Source organism: Phytophthora ramorum (genome assembly GCF_020800215.1).
Source record: "Phytophthora ramorum isolate Pr-102 chromosome Unknown Phyram_PR-102_s0008, whole genome shotgun sequence".
NCBI classification, from domain to species: domain Eukaryota; phylum Oomycota; class Peronosporomycetes; order Peronosporales; family Peronosporaceae; genus Phytophthora; species Phytophthora ramorum.
This window is the reverse complement of record NW_027150654.1, coordinates 331,643-344,601: the sequence shown is the minus strand read 5'-3', so window position 1 is coordinate 344,601 and position 12,959 is coordinate 331,643. Positions and strand designations below refer to the sequence as shown.

The 12,959-nt window shown below is 51.7% G+C and overlaps 5 protein-coding genes across 5 annotated transcripts; 2 read left to right on the top strand and 3 right to left on the bottom strand.

The window, feature by feature from the left end:
* Positions 1 to 526: 526 nt before the first annotated feature.
* Positions 527 to 1,597, bottom strand: KRP23_9156 (RxLR effector protein SFI6; the record flags this gene model as incomplete). Its single annotated transcript, XM_067895891.1, has 1 exon — positions 527 to 1,597. One exon carries the CDS (start codon positions 1,595 to 1,597, stop codon positions 527 to 529), a length of 1,071 nt encoding a protein of 356 aa, XP_067742333.1.
* Positions 1,598 to 4,045: 2,448 nt separating this feature from the next.
* KRP23_9155 (Queuosine salvage protein) lies at positions 4,046 to 5,383 on the top strand (the record flags this gene model as incomplete). The annotated part of the gene is made up of 6 exons (XM_067894683.1): positions 4,046 to 4,150; positions 4,213 to 4,364; positions 4,440 to 4,714; positions 4,784 to 4,930; positions 5,015 to 5,121; positions 5,207 to 5,383. 6 exons carry the CDS (start codon positions 4,046 to 4,048, stop codon positions 5,381 to 5,383), a joined length of 963 nt encoding a protein of 320 aa, XP_067742332.1.
* A 2,263-nt stretch (positions 5,384 to 7,646) lies between these two features.
* Positions 7,647 to 8,853, bottom strand: KRP23_9154 (Mitochondrial import inner membrane translocase subunit TIM50; the record flags this gene model as incomplete). Its single annotated transcript, XM_067894682.1, has 2 exons — positions 7,647 to 8,249; positions 8,329 to 8,853. 2 exons carry the CDS (start codon positions 8,851 to 8,853, stop codon positions 7,647 to 7,649), a joined length of 1,128 nt encoding a protein of 375 aa, XP_067742331.1.
* A 121-nt stretch (positions 8,854 to 8,974) lies between these two features.
* Positions 8,975 to 9,907, top strand: KRP23_9153 (Transmembrane emp24 domain-containing protein 1; the record flags this gene model as incomplete). The annotated part of the gene is made up of 4 exons (XM_067894681.1): positions 8,975 to 9,360; positions 9,436 to 9,539; positions 9,607 to 9,714; positions 9,771 to 9,907. 4 exons carry the CDS (start codon positions 8,975 to 8,977, stop codon positions 9,905 to 9,907), a joined length of 735 nt encoding a protein of 244 aa, XP_067742330.1.
* A 144-nt stretch (positions 9,908 to 10,051) lies between these two features.
* On the bottom strand, positions 10,052 to 11,219 carry KRP23_9152 (Cyclin-T1-4; the record flags this gene model as incomplete). The annotated part of the gene is made up of 2 exons (XM_067894680.1): positions 10,052 to 10,876; positions 10,953 to 11,219. The coding sequence occupies 2 exons, from the start codon at positions 11,217 to 11,219 to the stop codon at positions 10,052 to 10,054; spliced, it is 1,092 nt and encodes a 363-aa protein (XP_067742329.1).
* Positions 11,220 to 12,959: the final 1,740 nt, after the last annotated feature.

Sequence of the window (12,959 nt, the reverse complement as noted above, 5' to 3'; positions counted from 1 at the left end):
GTGTGCATGTATCTCTGAAATTTATTTCAGAGAATTATTATTAGTGTGTAGTACTATTCTAGATGTTACTACATGTACATGTACCAATCCCTGAATATGACCCTTGGTAACTTGTCTGCTGCTAGACCCGCCCATTCTCGATTGTCACTGCACTAGGGAAGTGCACGGATACGTTCACGCGTCGTTCCTGCTCAGTAGCTCGTCGAAGAGTTGTCACGTGCCTGCAGACGCCAGAAACTTGTTCACTTCGGCTGGTTACACATTCAGTTCGAATGTCACCACGATGCGCTGGGTCACAACTCGACATGGTGCACCAGGCGATTATTAACTCAATTCCCTAGCTGAGAAGGAACGCCGCCCCAGGGATGAAGAGACTCTTCATGGAAGATCCGTGGCGAGACCCCTCGATGTCTATCATCTTGATAGGGAGTCATTCATTGCTAACCATTGAGAAACTGCATTGAATTCGTTATGGAGAGATACTAAGTGGTGTGCTGGTGCAAGCCGATGAGCGACGGAGTGCCCTTTACCCCGCCGTCGGGTAATGAATCTCGAGCCACTTGAAGTAATCCCTGTAGAGCTTGTCGAGCTTATTATCGCCCTTCTTGGAGCCCAAGGCCCGAAACTTGACGAAGACCGGGTCCGAGTCGAGTCCACTGGTTTTCCATTTCGCGAACAACTTTTCAGCGAAAGTTGTGTCCTTCATCGCCCGATTGAGCCGCGTTGAGTCAAACAAAAAGTCTTTGGCCGAAACTTTTTGTGACCCTGGGATGGGGTGGTGAATCTGGAGCCAGGCGAAGTAATCCGTGTAGAGCTTGTAGAGGTTATTGTCCTTCTTCACGCCCATCTTTTGAAACCTTGTGAAGACTTCGTCCGAGTCGAGTCCATTGCGTTTCCAACGCCCGAACAACGTATTTGCGTACGTACCATCCCCCATTGCCTTTTTGAGCTTCGTCTCATCAAACATCTTCTTATCGCCCGTAACTACACCGACTGGGTGACGTGTTTTGAGCCACGTGAAGTAATTCTTGTAGAGCCGGAAGACGTTGTCGTTGTCAATGTTGTACGCTTTCAACTTGTTGAAAGCACCGTCAGCTTCGACTCCGTTACGCTTCCATCTCCGGAACAACGTTTTCGCGTAGTTGGGGTCCGCCATCGCCTGCTTGATCTTCTTCGTGCTGAACATGTTCGCACCGGACAGTCTCTCTTCGCTGCCATCGTCTTCATTGGCTGTTTCGTGGACTCGCAAGAACCTCTTCCCGCTGTTGTGCCCCACATCCAGCAACCCAGAGTCTGGGGACGCCATCGTGGAGACCATCACGCCCTTGTCAGTATCCGCAGATAAGGCGGTGCCGCTTGCGAAAAGGGTGAGCGCAGACACTACCAGAAGGATAGAAGGCAAGCGCATTGTCGGTCTTGGCACTGAAGAAAAACACCTTGGGGACTGGATGACGAAATACGGAATGGAAACAGAAGATGGGGTCGAACAGCAAAGCACTGCCCTTTGAACGCCTGCTTTCGAAGCAAACCATGCATGGTACGCTCCGACCTTACCACAAAGGCGAACGCAATTGCATGTACAAGGCCGGTCATCCATGCATATTGTACTTCATTTTGCAGGGGTATGCCGATCCCATGGTGTTTCCCGGGATAGAGCATGTAGCTTCGCATGCATGTAGATCCTCATACCGTACATGAGAACGATTATCTCTCCTTCAGTCCTCGCCATCCGTACCTGATTCAGGACAGGCGAGGTTGGTCACAGATGATGACCCTCATCACAGGTCACCAATGCTGACCCTCATTTGACGATACCGCCTCTCTATGCATGGACCCACAATCGCTGCTGCATGGCCACTTGGCCACGCCGAATCGCCACTGACGTCGTCAGTGACGGCCAGTAGAGTACCGGTACACGTATTATGATACCAAACAAGGTTATTGACTATAATATGAATTCGCTTAGGACACAACCTCGCTTAGGACAGAGGTTATGCAGTAAAACAAAACGCGAGCTGAGCTCCCCAAAACGTGTCTGCTCGAGAGTTTTCTGACCGAGCTGAGTTCCTACAGAGCATTACACAGGGTGCAGCCAATGGGACATTTGAAAACCGTACCCTTTTTGAATTTTACTGTAAATGGGTAGTCTGGGAGACTACAAAAGGGTACTGTCAACATCAGCACACAAAGGGGTAATCGATGTACTACGGAGAAAAGTATGCTAATGTTACAGCAGTTCCTACATCCTTACTTATTTGCCTCAATATCTCCGTTTTCACCAGTTCCATTAGATCAAAGTACTGTCAGGCCTGCAATTCCCCTCCACTGCATAATTACTGAGGCGACTACGATGGAACCTCATCGTTCGCTCCAGAGAGCTTCAACAGCGCCATCTTAGAGCTGATTGACCATAGTGCGCTGAGTCCGGATAACCTTGGCTGCTGTCGCGCCGAATTGAACTTGTACCTTGACCTTATGTACCACCAAAAGACAGCGGAATTTTAATTTGCCACGACGTCGAGTCGGAGGTTCGTCGCGAGTGTCCTTCTCGATGTCCAATTGATACGAGATACCTTCCCGATGAATAAAGCGATGGCAGTCTGCCATTGGCAAATGCAACATCCCGAGCTGCTGCTCACTGGGTCCACCCTCTCTAAGATCGTCGTGGCGTTGAATTGTCATGTTACTTTTAAGAGCCACAACTGTACCAACGGCTCATACAGATTGCTTGATAAGACCGGGTGGCGGGCAGTCGCCGCGCTCGGTTTTAGGAGTAAAAATCAACGAGATAGATCCTCGGCTTTCCAATCCTCTATTTGCCTTCGTACGAGCTCCGGTTGCTGAGCTACAAAATTCCCCATTGCGAAAGTGGCGGAGGACTGGTTGGTTACCTCACTAACGGTAACCACAGCTCGCACGGCGGTGAGCTAGACTGTCGCTGCCAACTTTCCATACACTCGAAACTCGGTTCGCTACCAATCATTTGTGCCGGCGAACCTAGTGTCGGCGGTGTTTTGTGGTCATCTTCTCGGGGTCTTCGGCGACTTCATCGTTCAGACACGCAGAACTGTACAAGCTTTTACTACATGCAGTGCTGCTATGATAGCGCACGTGGGGCATTGGTACCTAAGCCCACACCAAACACGGAACTATTAACAATAAATGACTGAGAAAGTTAACTGCGAATAATCGCTCGATGCTTCTGCAATTTGGTCATCGTATCGACACTCACTAAACATTTAAAATGGTGGAGCCCCTGTCCTCTTAATCGCTCTGACGTGCAAGTTATTGGAGCGCGATTGTCGATGCCGGCGCGTCCAGGAGGCACTTTGGCCGCGGCTTTTGGTGTGAGCTCGCCGTTGTGCACCCGAAAGACCTTCGATCGAGGGTCTTCGAGTGTATAAAGCCGGGATTCGGCCTGATTGCAGAGCTTTTGCATTATAACCTGTACCATAAAGTGGTACTCGTACTTACGTCTACAACGTGACAACAACGGGGGGCATGTTGCCTCTGGACGCTTTCCTTCACGAAGAAGCTGTCTTGAACGGCTCATTCCGCGTAGCTGCATGCTCCTTCACGTCTAGTCTCCTGTGTTTAGTGAGATAAAGCACCGTTGTTCAAGGGTATAGCATCCACGCTGTTTGAATATGCTTGCGTTTCCGCTTAAGGTGGCGGCCAAATGATGCAAGTGTTCGTGTTTATGGTGGAGGTCGACCTAGATTTACAACAGTGGCGGACAAACAAGCACTTAAACAGGAGCATTCTCTAGCTCATTGTATCGCTATGGTACGTCTCAACAAAAATCTTGCGCTACTCAAACTTGACTTTAACTAATATTGGCGAATATAATTCCGAAAATCGGTACGGTTTTCTCAGTCATTTAGTGTAAAAATACCATTAAACAATTTCCAGCGAGTGACTCTTATATAAGGAACAGTGCCATTTTCCCTTCAAAAGAGTACTTACAATTATTACACAAATGATACTATTCCGTGGTTGTCCATTGAGACCTCGATCGCTGTTTCGATCGTTCTGTGGCGCTGCGATGGACCCCACGGTGCTGGTGAGAGAGTCCACGGCGCGGGTAGTACAGCATTCCACCCACGTGAGCCTCGATTCGACTGCGGTGGAGCGACTCGCCGCCAAGCTGGTACAAACGGCTGCAAACTAGGGTAATGCTCCTTGGTAAATTATTTTGTGTATTTGTATTAGGGTGAGAAGTTGAGTCGAGACGAGCAAGGGGTTGTGACGTGGGACAGCGGAGACTTCCACTACTTTGAAGACGTGGAACAGGACGGACCCTTGACCTGCCAATACGTTTTCGTGCTGGACGCCCTCAACTTTTGCTTCTGGCCCACGGAAAAGTAGGCACCACATCTTGATTGCAGTGTGTCTGGATGCATGCGGTGGTTGAGTTCATGGCTGGTTGGTATTTGTAGTATGGAATACGAGCACTTGGCGAGAGGTCTGAAGACAGCGTTGGTGAACGATCCGCATGCGCTGGATGCTGAGAACTTGGCAACAGTGACCAATGAGACTGTCGCGTCTTGGTTTCATCCGTTCACGCCACCCCAGCTGGATGAAAGACGGCGTAAGATTCGAGAGGTGGGCGATGTGCTACAATATTTCTTCGACGGCCGGGCGATGAACTTAATTAAGCAAGCTAATTTTTCGGCCGTGGAGGCGATTCGGCTTGTTCTCGCGAATTTTCCGGGTAAGAATTGCTGTTTTGCTTTTCAATTCAGGCATGGACATCGATCCCTGACTGATTTCCTGGTTGCAGGGTTCCGAGACCATGCTGTGTACAAGGGCGAGCAGGTGCACTTCTATAAACGCGCACAGATTTTGGTCGGCGACGTATGGGCTGCTTATGGTCGTCGAACCTCTGGCATTGCCTCGTTCCACGACATAAGCAAGCTGACCATGTTCGGTAGGATACTCACTGGCCTGATGATGGCAACGCATGCTAGGCTGTTTTCTCATGATTTTCTCTGTTACGTGTATTTGACATTAGCTGACTATCGCGTTCCCCAAGTGCTTCGACCGGAAGGTGTGATGGTGTACTCAGCAGATCTCGCTAAACTGGTTGACAGTAAAGGTGAGATTCCGGCCGGAAGCGAGGTGAGTCCTTTTCATTTATGCAATTTACATTCTACGCAATTTCTTATGTAAAGATGGTTCACTGTGCTAAACTCATGCTCTGCAGATGGAACTTGAAATCCGCGCTGCAACCATCCAGGCGGTCGAAATGATCCACAATCACATGGCACACCAAGGTCATCATCTTCAGGTGATTGAGCTGGATTGGCTGCTATGGCAAATTGGAGAGGACAACAAAGAAGATCTCCTGCCGCACCATCGCACGTGGAGCATTTACTACTAGAGAGAGAAACGATTGGATTCTTTGCTCATTCAACTGTCATACAACGCGACATTGAGATATGTTTTCTTGACGAACTATTTACCAGGCTCCAAAAGTACTGAGCGGATCGTGACGTGGGACAGTGGAGACTTTCACCACTTTCTGATACTAATCGTTGGAGATCAACTTCAGACTGCAGCCTGACTGCGGAGCCACTCAAATTGGAATGTGAAATCAGCTCCTACAAAGCAGTATGGGATAGTAGTACGATTTAGTTACCAGTCACCAAAGATATCAGCAATTGAAGCTTCTCACCCAAGTGTTGAAGCTCGTATTGCAGTAGAAATATCGTTTCGAGGAATAATTTTGCCTGCACCGGAGCAAACTGCGTTTCAAGTACAAACGCAACTTGGTAGAGCGGAGAAAAGCCAAACTTCCGCTGCACAAGCGCGTTAAAGAAAATGAACGACCCGACTTCTATCGTTGAAAATACCAGCAAATTGGTGACTGCAGTGGTGCCCCAATTGCCAGCATCAGGAAAGTAGGCTGCATTCGGAAGTCGAGAAAGTACGGATTTATACACCATGTAAATCAGAGGGATGACGCACTCGATGTACTCGACCAGAGCAAGGTACTCGCAATGAAACAGAAGTTGTGTGCCCTGTAATACTATCCTCTTCCCTCTCCCTTCAGAGATCAAGTCAGTTTCGTTGTTTTCTTGTTGGAGTGCGAGGTTTGGATAACTCGGTTCTTGGAAATTGCGGTCGGGCATTACTTGAATGCGCCGACTAGTCTCTGGTGCCTTTTGCGACTGGCTTTGCCTTCCCGATGAGTGACGTTGTTGAAGTCCATAGACACCTGAGCCTTCCAGAATCCGCAGTCTTTTGTGCATCTCGTCTGTGATCGGACGAGGAGGAGATCCCCATAGCCGCACCTCTTTCAATGAGACCACCCCATACGCTCTAGGGTTTCTCGCAGTGGCTAGGACGATAGCCAGCAGCTCGGAAGTCTCAGAATTCCTAAAGGAGCGCTTGTCTTTAGACGTCCGCGATGCACGCGCGTCTTCTAAAAGCTGTAGCACGGTTATTGAATGTTCACGCACTTCTCGAAACTCCAAAAGTGCCTGGCCCACATCTGCTGCCATGAACAGTATCGATAGAGAGATAGACCCGGAAGTCGACATGCACACACAGATAAAGAGTGCACTGAAATAGTCGACGGATAACGCTACGAGTTCAGGCATGAAATCTTCTAACTCACGCGTCGCGTGCACGATGACGTGCTTTGATGAAAACTTCCAAATCGGAAGCATCAGTATAACACTTCCACGATATGCCTTCGGGATGTAGCTATAAAGTATCTTGCACAACGGGAAAACAGTTAGAAGTCCCATGTGGGCGACAAAGAATTGGTGATATCGTATGAGGTGGGCTCGAACGGGTGAGCCGAATTCAAATGGCGCCGGGCCGAGGGCAATTCGGATCATTGTTGGCAGATAGATCGACACGGGAATAGATCCTAGCTGCCACAAGAATGGCACGGGGAATGCACCGAATTTTGCCACAAGTATAAAGGTCACCACTTGAGCAACCCCAAGTGAACAGGTCACAATCAGTCGCTTGTTGAGTGTAAAGTTGAGCCCTGGAGCAAATACACCCAGCTGTGAGACTGTAACAAATGTGATTGCTACAACCATCAGACCAAATCGAATCCAGAACATCCAATTCCTGGCCCACCCTTCAGAGGGGGGTCGAAGAGGTAGACACTCCAGCAACACGGCCACAGTCAATGCAGGCAACGGTGTTAAAATGCAGATACAGATGACACGCGTTAGTGAAGTGGTCTTGCAGTAATTGTCCAGACTCTCGAGGCGCTCGATTGAATACGATCCTTGACGGCCCACTTGGATTCCATCCCACTTGTTTTCGAGACGACTCCACATTGATTTCCATACCGGCGTGCTGGCTGTTGCGACCATTGCAACTGAACCCTTCACAGCCGTGTATTTGCAAGTGCCTGCCTCAGGCACCCGCAAAAATAGTAGTCATCGTCATGCAGAAAGTCGAGAACAGTAGAAGTGAAAATAGATGAGGTGGACAAGACGCCAGCACACTTGAAGTATTGTGAACAATGCCGTTGTTCGACAGAAACACCATGCAAAGAGCGCCGATGCATCGATACAGGTCGCGGCTGGCGTAAGTTGCTTACTTCACCGGAGCAGTTATCTACCGTATCTGGTTCTTGTACTTCGATGTGCTTGCGTTGAATTGAGCGAGTGCGCCCCTCAAATGTGCGGGCCACCAGAAAACCCGCTAGCAGCAACTCCTCCAGTCGGCGGCGGAGGGTGGTGCGACATCCGGCCGCGCACGAAGCCTCCAAAGCCCTTCTTCTTCTGCTGTTCCTTCTGCATCTCGATCTGGTGCACGCGGGCACCGTACTTTGTAGCAAGGTCGCGAATAATGCCATCGTCATCACGGAATTCGCCAATTACTTGACGGAAGTCAGACACGCGCTCCGAGGCCAGCGCCTTGAGGAACGGAATCAGGTCTTTGAGCTCATGGTCGTCGCGATCGCGTCCGTTTGTGAAAGGCCTGACCGGGATGGCGTTCTCCGGCTGTAGCTGATAAGCGGCCGGGTCGTCGTCCAGAATCACAACCTGCCGCAGGTCGCGGTTTAGGTTCGACAGGTCCTTCACATGAGCGCCGTTGAGATACCGCGTGGCATCACGCGACAGCACGTGCAGCGCACACTGCTTTGGGTCCAGCTTCTGCACGATCTCCTCCGCGCCGTAGTTCTGCGAGAAGATCACGATCTCGTAGTACTGGCACAGCGTCTCCAGGAACTCGTCCACCCCGGGACGCTTGGCATGGCGCCAGCCGTGCTTCCTCTGGATCCAACAACAACAATAACAATCAAAAGCACCATTAGTACACCATCAAGAAATCCACTCCACTGCAGCAACGTACGCTCCACTCGGAGTGCACCAGGGTGTCTTCCAGGTCCAGCACCAGCACGGGCACAGGGGGCGTGTCTGCGGGCACTTGGGGGATGGGCCAGTCCGGCAGTAGCTTGAGTCTTGACGGGTCCGTGAAGGGCTTGACCGTCTCCTCCACCTTTCTTGCCAGGAACGCGTACACGTCTCCCAGGAACGTAGCGCCCAGCGAGTCCGTGATTTTGGTCTTGACACTCTCGTCTAGCACAAAGTGCCACACGACGGAACCAGAAATGCTGCCTGCCAGCAGCGCGAACGAGATGCGCGCGGGTAGCGACGACGTGCGCACAACCTTGTGCTCGGCGGCGCCGGCCGAGTGTTTGGCGGCCTTGCGCGCTGCCCGCCGCTCGGCGCGTGGCACGATCTTGAGGGGCACATCGCGCCCCACCTTGGCCAGGGCGGAGGACGCCTCTGCTGCAAGTGTGAGGCGGCGGGACGTACCCACTACCGACGAGGGCAATGCACGCCGAGCACTGCGCAGTACCAGCCTCTGCATCATCTTGGCCCGTAGATATGCGCAACAATGGCCACCACAAGAATAGTTGACTACCGGGAAGTCTCGATTTGACTGCATGGTAGTTAACCTTAGTGTACCAGTGATAGTGGTACCATTGCCCAATATGAAGCTGTTGCTGCTGCTTCTACCCGGGATCTTGGCGCAGGGCGACTTCGCGGCGCTGGACCCGGAGGCCGTGGCGGAGGACCCGCAGTTCGATCCGTACGACGACAAGCCGCGTGGCGTGGGCGCGGACGCGCAGTACGCGCCAAAGCCGCGCGCCGTTGAGAGCTTCGATTTCGACCCGTCCGAGGGTTTGACGTTCTTCGTGGCGGGCCAGAGTCGCGAGTGTTTCTACCAGGACGCCAAGTTCCAAGGGGACGACGTGGGCGGCGCGTACGTCGTGAGCTCAGCGGACTCGCACATTGATCTGGAGGTGAAGAACCCAGAGGGAGTCACGATCTACCGCCGACTGGGAGACGCCGAGGGACAATACCTCATCTCGCCCAAGTGAGGCCTTTGCAGTACAGTTCGGGGCATGAGGGGGAGATTCTGATGGCTGGAAATTGTGTGTGTGTGGTGCAGGCAAGCAGGAGTTCATGAGCTTTGCTTCATTAATCCAGACTCGGACGGAAAGCTCGTGACGCATGTGACCAACACGCTGCAGTCACAACATCCTGTTGAGAAAGGTGGCGTGGGTTATTATACTGATGCTGAGGGTTTGTTGTTGTTGACATGAGTGGCTGCTGGTTGTAGAGCACGTCAGTGTGCTGGCCAAATACGCGTCGCATTTGGATGTGCGTCTCGGTGAGCTCGAGTCGGAGCAAAGGCTGCAACTGATCCGGACAGACAGGCATATGAAAGGTACGTTCGCAGGCTGGTTGTTGTCGATGGTGGTGCTGATGGTGGTTGACATGCAGTGGAGGAAGAGATGAACAAGCACGTGATGTTCTACGGAGCGCTCGAGTGCACCGTCTACCTCGTGGTTTGCTTCTTCCAGGTGTACTACATCAAGGGCTTGCTGGACAACCCGCGCAAGGCTCGATCCTGGGTCTAAGCGATAAATTGAGGCGCAGACCATGCCACAGCGAAGTTTCATCTGCAACGAAAGAGTCCATGGTTGTGGGATGAAGGAACATGCACATATGATGACGTAGGGAATGGCCAGTCAGGTTTAATAGACATCATCCAGGTTTTACAGTTATGGCGTCTGTAGACCTGCATCTAGGTCCTTGATAAACTCAAGGTTGGGTCGGTTATCTTCTGGCCGGTATCGTGTCCACAGATTCAAGAAATTGGGACCCAGTCCTTGGTCCTTCTGTCCACTCTCGTCCTCGTACATCCACAAGTAGCACCGTGCTACTTCTTCAAGCTCCTTTTCCGGAAGCTGCAGCACAGTCCACCACGGCTCGTTGGTCTCTGTTGCCACGTTCGGCCCCACCTGGTGGTGATACAAGCAAGCCAAATATACAGCACCCGCAGCGAGTGCAATGCAGTCAAATGCCAGGCACAGCCCAGTCTTCACCGCGTCTGCAACCAGCATGAACGTGATCTGACGAATGTCCTCGTACGAGATATCAGGGTGCATGGCTTCTAGCGCAAAAACACGCTCCATGTGCGGCGCCACATAGGCAAATGGCTGGGGCGACCCGATCTCGAACGACAACGTGAGCAGCAGGATCCTCTCCAGTAGCAGTACCTTGCTGGTATTGGCCTCCACCTCTCCGACCTCCACCACGTCCAGCAGCGCATTGAGCCACTCAATGTGCTTGGTGTTTGCCGCCTCCTTGTCATTGCCCAGCGTCGAGCTCATCTCCACAGGCTTCCCCTTGGCATCCAACTTCTGCTTCTTCTTGAGCGGCGCAGCGGGCGACGGCGAGTGTCGATTGGTGGACGCAGAAGCCCCGTTCCTCGCGGAGTGGGTCTTGTGTCTAGTCATAAGCTTCTCCTGGGCCTGTTCACGACACAGTAGCAGGTACATGGAGCACTCGGTCACGTAGCGGACTTTGACCGGGAATTCCTCCGTCTTGCCGGCCAGGAACAGCGCCGCCGTGGCCACCAGGAAGCGGTCGTGGGTCGCGAACGAGTGCATCATGTAGAACCTCTGCACTGAACAGCTGGGCGGCCACGCTGGGGGCCTCGGGCATCTCCAGCAGCTGCGCCAGGTGCTCAACAAATGCGCAAGTAGTGCGCCGCAGCTGCTGCTCCACACGCCATGGAACCTGCGACTCGAGGAAGCTCGGGGTGCGGAACACGAGCGACGGTGTATTCTCCTTCTCGGCGTCCTCGGCGCTGGGCACCTGCTGCGTCTGAAGGATCACGGCGCGCAGCTCCGGGAAGACCCACTTGCCCACAGGCTCTGGTGCCATTTTTTGCGAAAAGAGGTTTCACCAGGGATTGACAGTTCCAACATATGGTGCTACTTTGGTAATATCTAATAGAAGATTACTATCCAACTACTATAGTAGGCAATTCGGTGGTGCGGAAACCTGACAGGGCTAAACTCCGATTTGAATCAAGAAGGACTTGCGTTGGTCGTGTACTTGAAGCACAGAGCGACGTTCGCAAGCAATATTGGTTACACGAACGAGCACTTTGTCGTGTAGGGCTCAAGAGGAAGTTCTCCAGGCAGGGAGTGCTGGTGAATTTGCCTCAAAAGTTGCTCTTATCGCAATTTTCCAGCAGCAGCTCAAGAAACGTCTTCGTCTCCTCGACGGCAATGCCATGAAGTGTGCCAATCTCAATTACTTCTGTAACAAGCTAAAAACCATCGATACCTGCATTGTTTGCGACCATCCACCAAATATACAACAAACGAGCTGTACGAGGATGGGGCTTTGTCCGAGCGTTTATGTGGTGCTTCTATTTGAACCAGTGGAAGACAGTGATAGCTGCTCCATCGACATCAGCGAAAGTGAGACCTCGTTGCTGTCGACTTATCAAGGTCTTGCAGGAGTGGCTGCAGTACATGGTAGACTCTATCGCTCTTATGCTGCATCAGACGTGCTGTCTTGATTACAGTTAAACATCGAGCTTGGACTCGGTCTCAGCGTCAGCCAGAGGTGTGTCGGAGCTCAACAGGGCATGCGCCACGAAGCGTGTAGCTGGAGGTATGAATTGTGACACACGACAATCCAAAGGACTTGGTGCGCACGGCAAAGCCGAGTAGTGGCGGGTGACACGCGTCCGCCACGATTGCATGAAGGTCAAAACACGAGATACAAGAGGAGTCCTTGGAGGGTTGGTTTCTGTTGTAACGGCCTCTAGTTGACGTGGTTAAGCAACTGGCGTTATCTCGCTCTCGTCAGCGCTGTACGTGTTGACATGGCTCCAGCCCAAGACGGATTCTATGATCTGTCATAAGTCCTTGTGACGTGGTCCAATCCGAGCTCACCTCGGATCCAAGTCACTACTGCGTGTACAGTCAGGTTCAACCTGACCTTCATTTGCTCGCGTCTCCCTCCTTGGCTCCGTGGAGACTGCCCTCATAGTAAGCTACGAGTCGTTGTTGTTAGGATCTAACCTGAATCCAATCTCATTCTGCATTCCACTCAGTTGGGCACAAGTGGTTCATTCCATCTGTAGTGGCAACAAGACGAAGACTAAGGACAATTTGACTCGGTTAGTGCCAGTTTGCCGCGGAGGCGTCGTCTGCTAGAGGGTTGAACCGCTATGTGAATACGTCAATATCCTGCGCTGTTTCCGTCTATCGAGGCATCAACGTAGGTTTGGTTGGGGCGACACCCTCCAACACGTTTGAAAGAGCGCGTCTTCGCAACTGGTAGGATTGTCATACATAGTCTCCGCACGCATACGGACAATCATCGCGCTGAAATGAAGTAAATAGACTCACGGTGAGTTTGCGATCGCGAGAGACACTATTAACAGAGTCGTCGCCCCCACAGAGTGGGGCGGTCTTACTGTATTTGTCGGATCGAGTGGGACAACAAATATTGGCCTAAGTTGAGTGAAAAATAAAGCCGCATCAGGTATTTGTTTAGTGACAGTCGCACTTTCCGCGCCAACGCCACCGTTCGGCACATCCAGTATGCCGCGCAGGCCGAAGAATACTAATAAAGAGAGATACAAGGTATGAATCATCTTCGTCT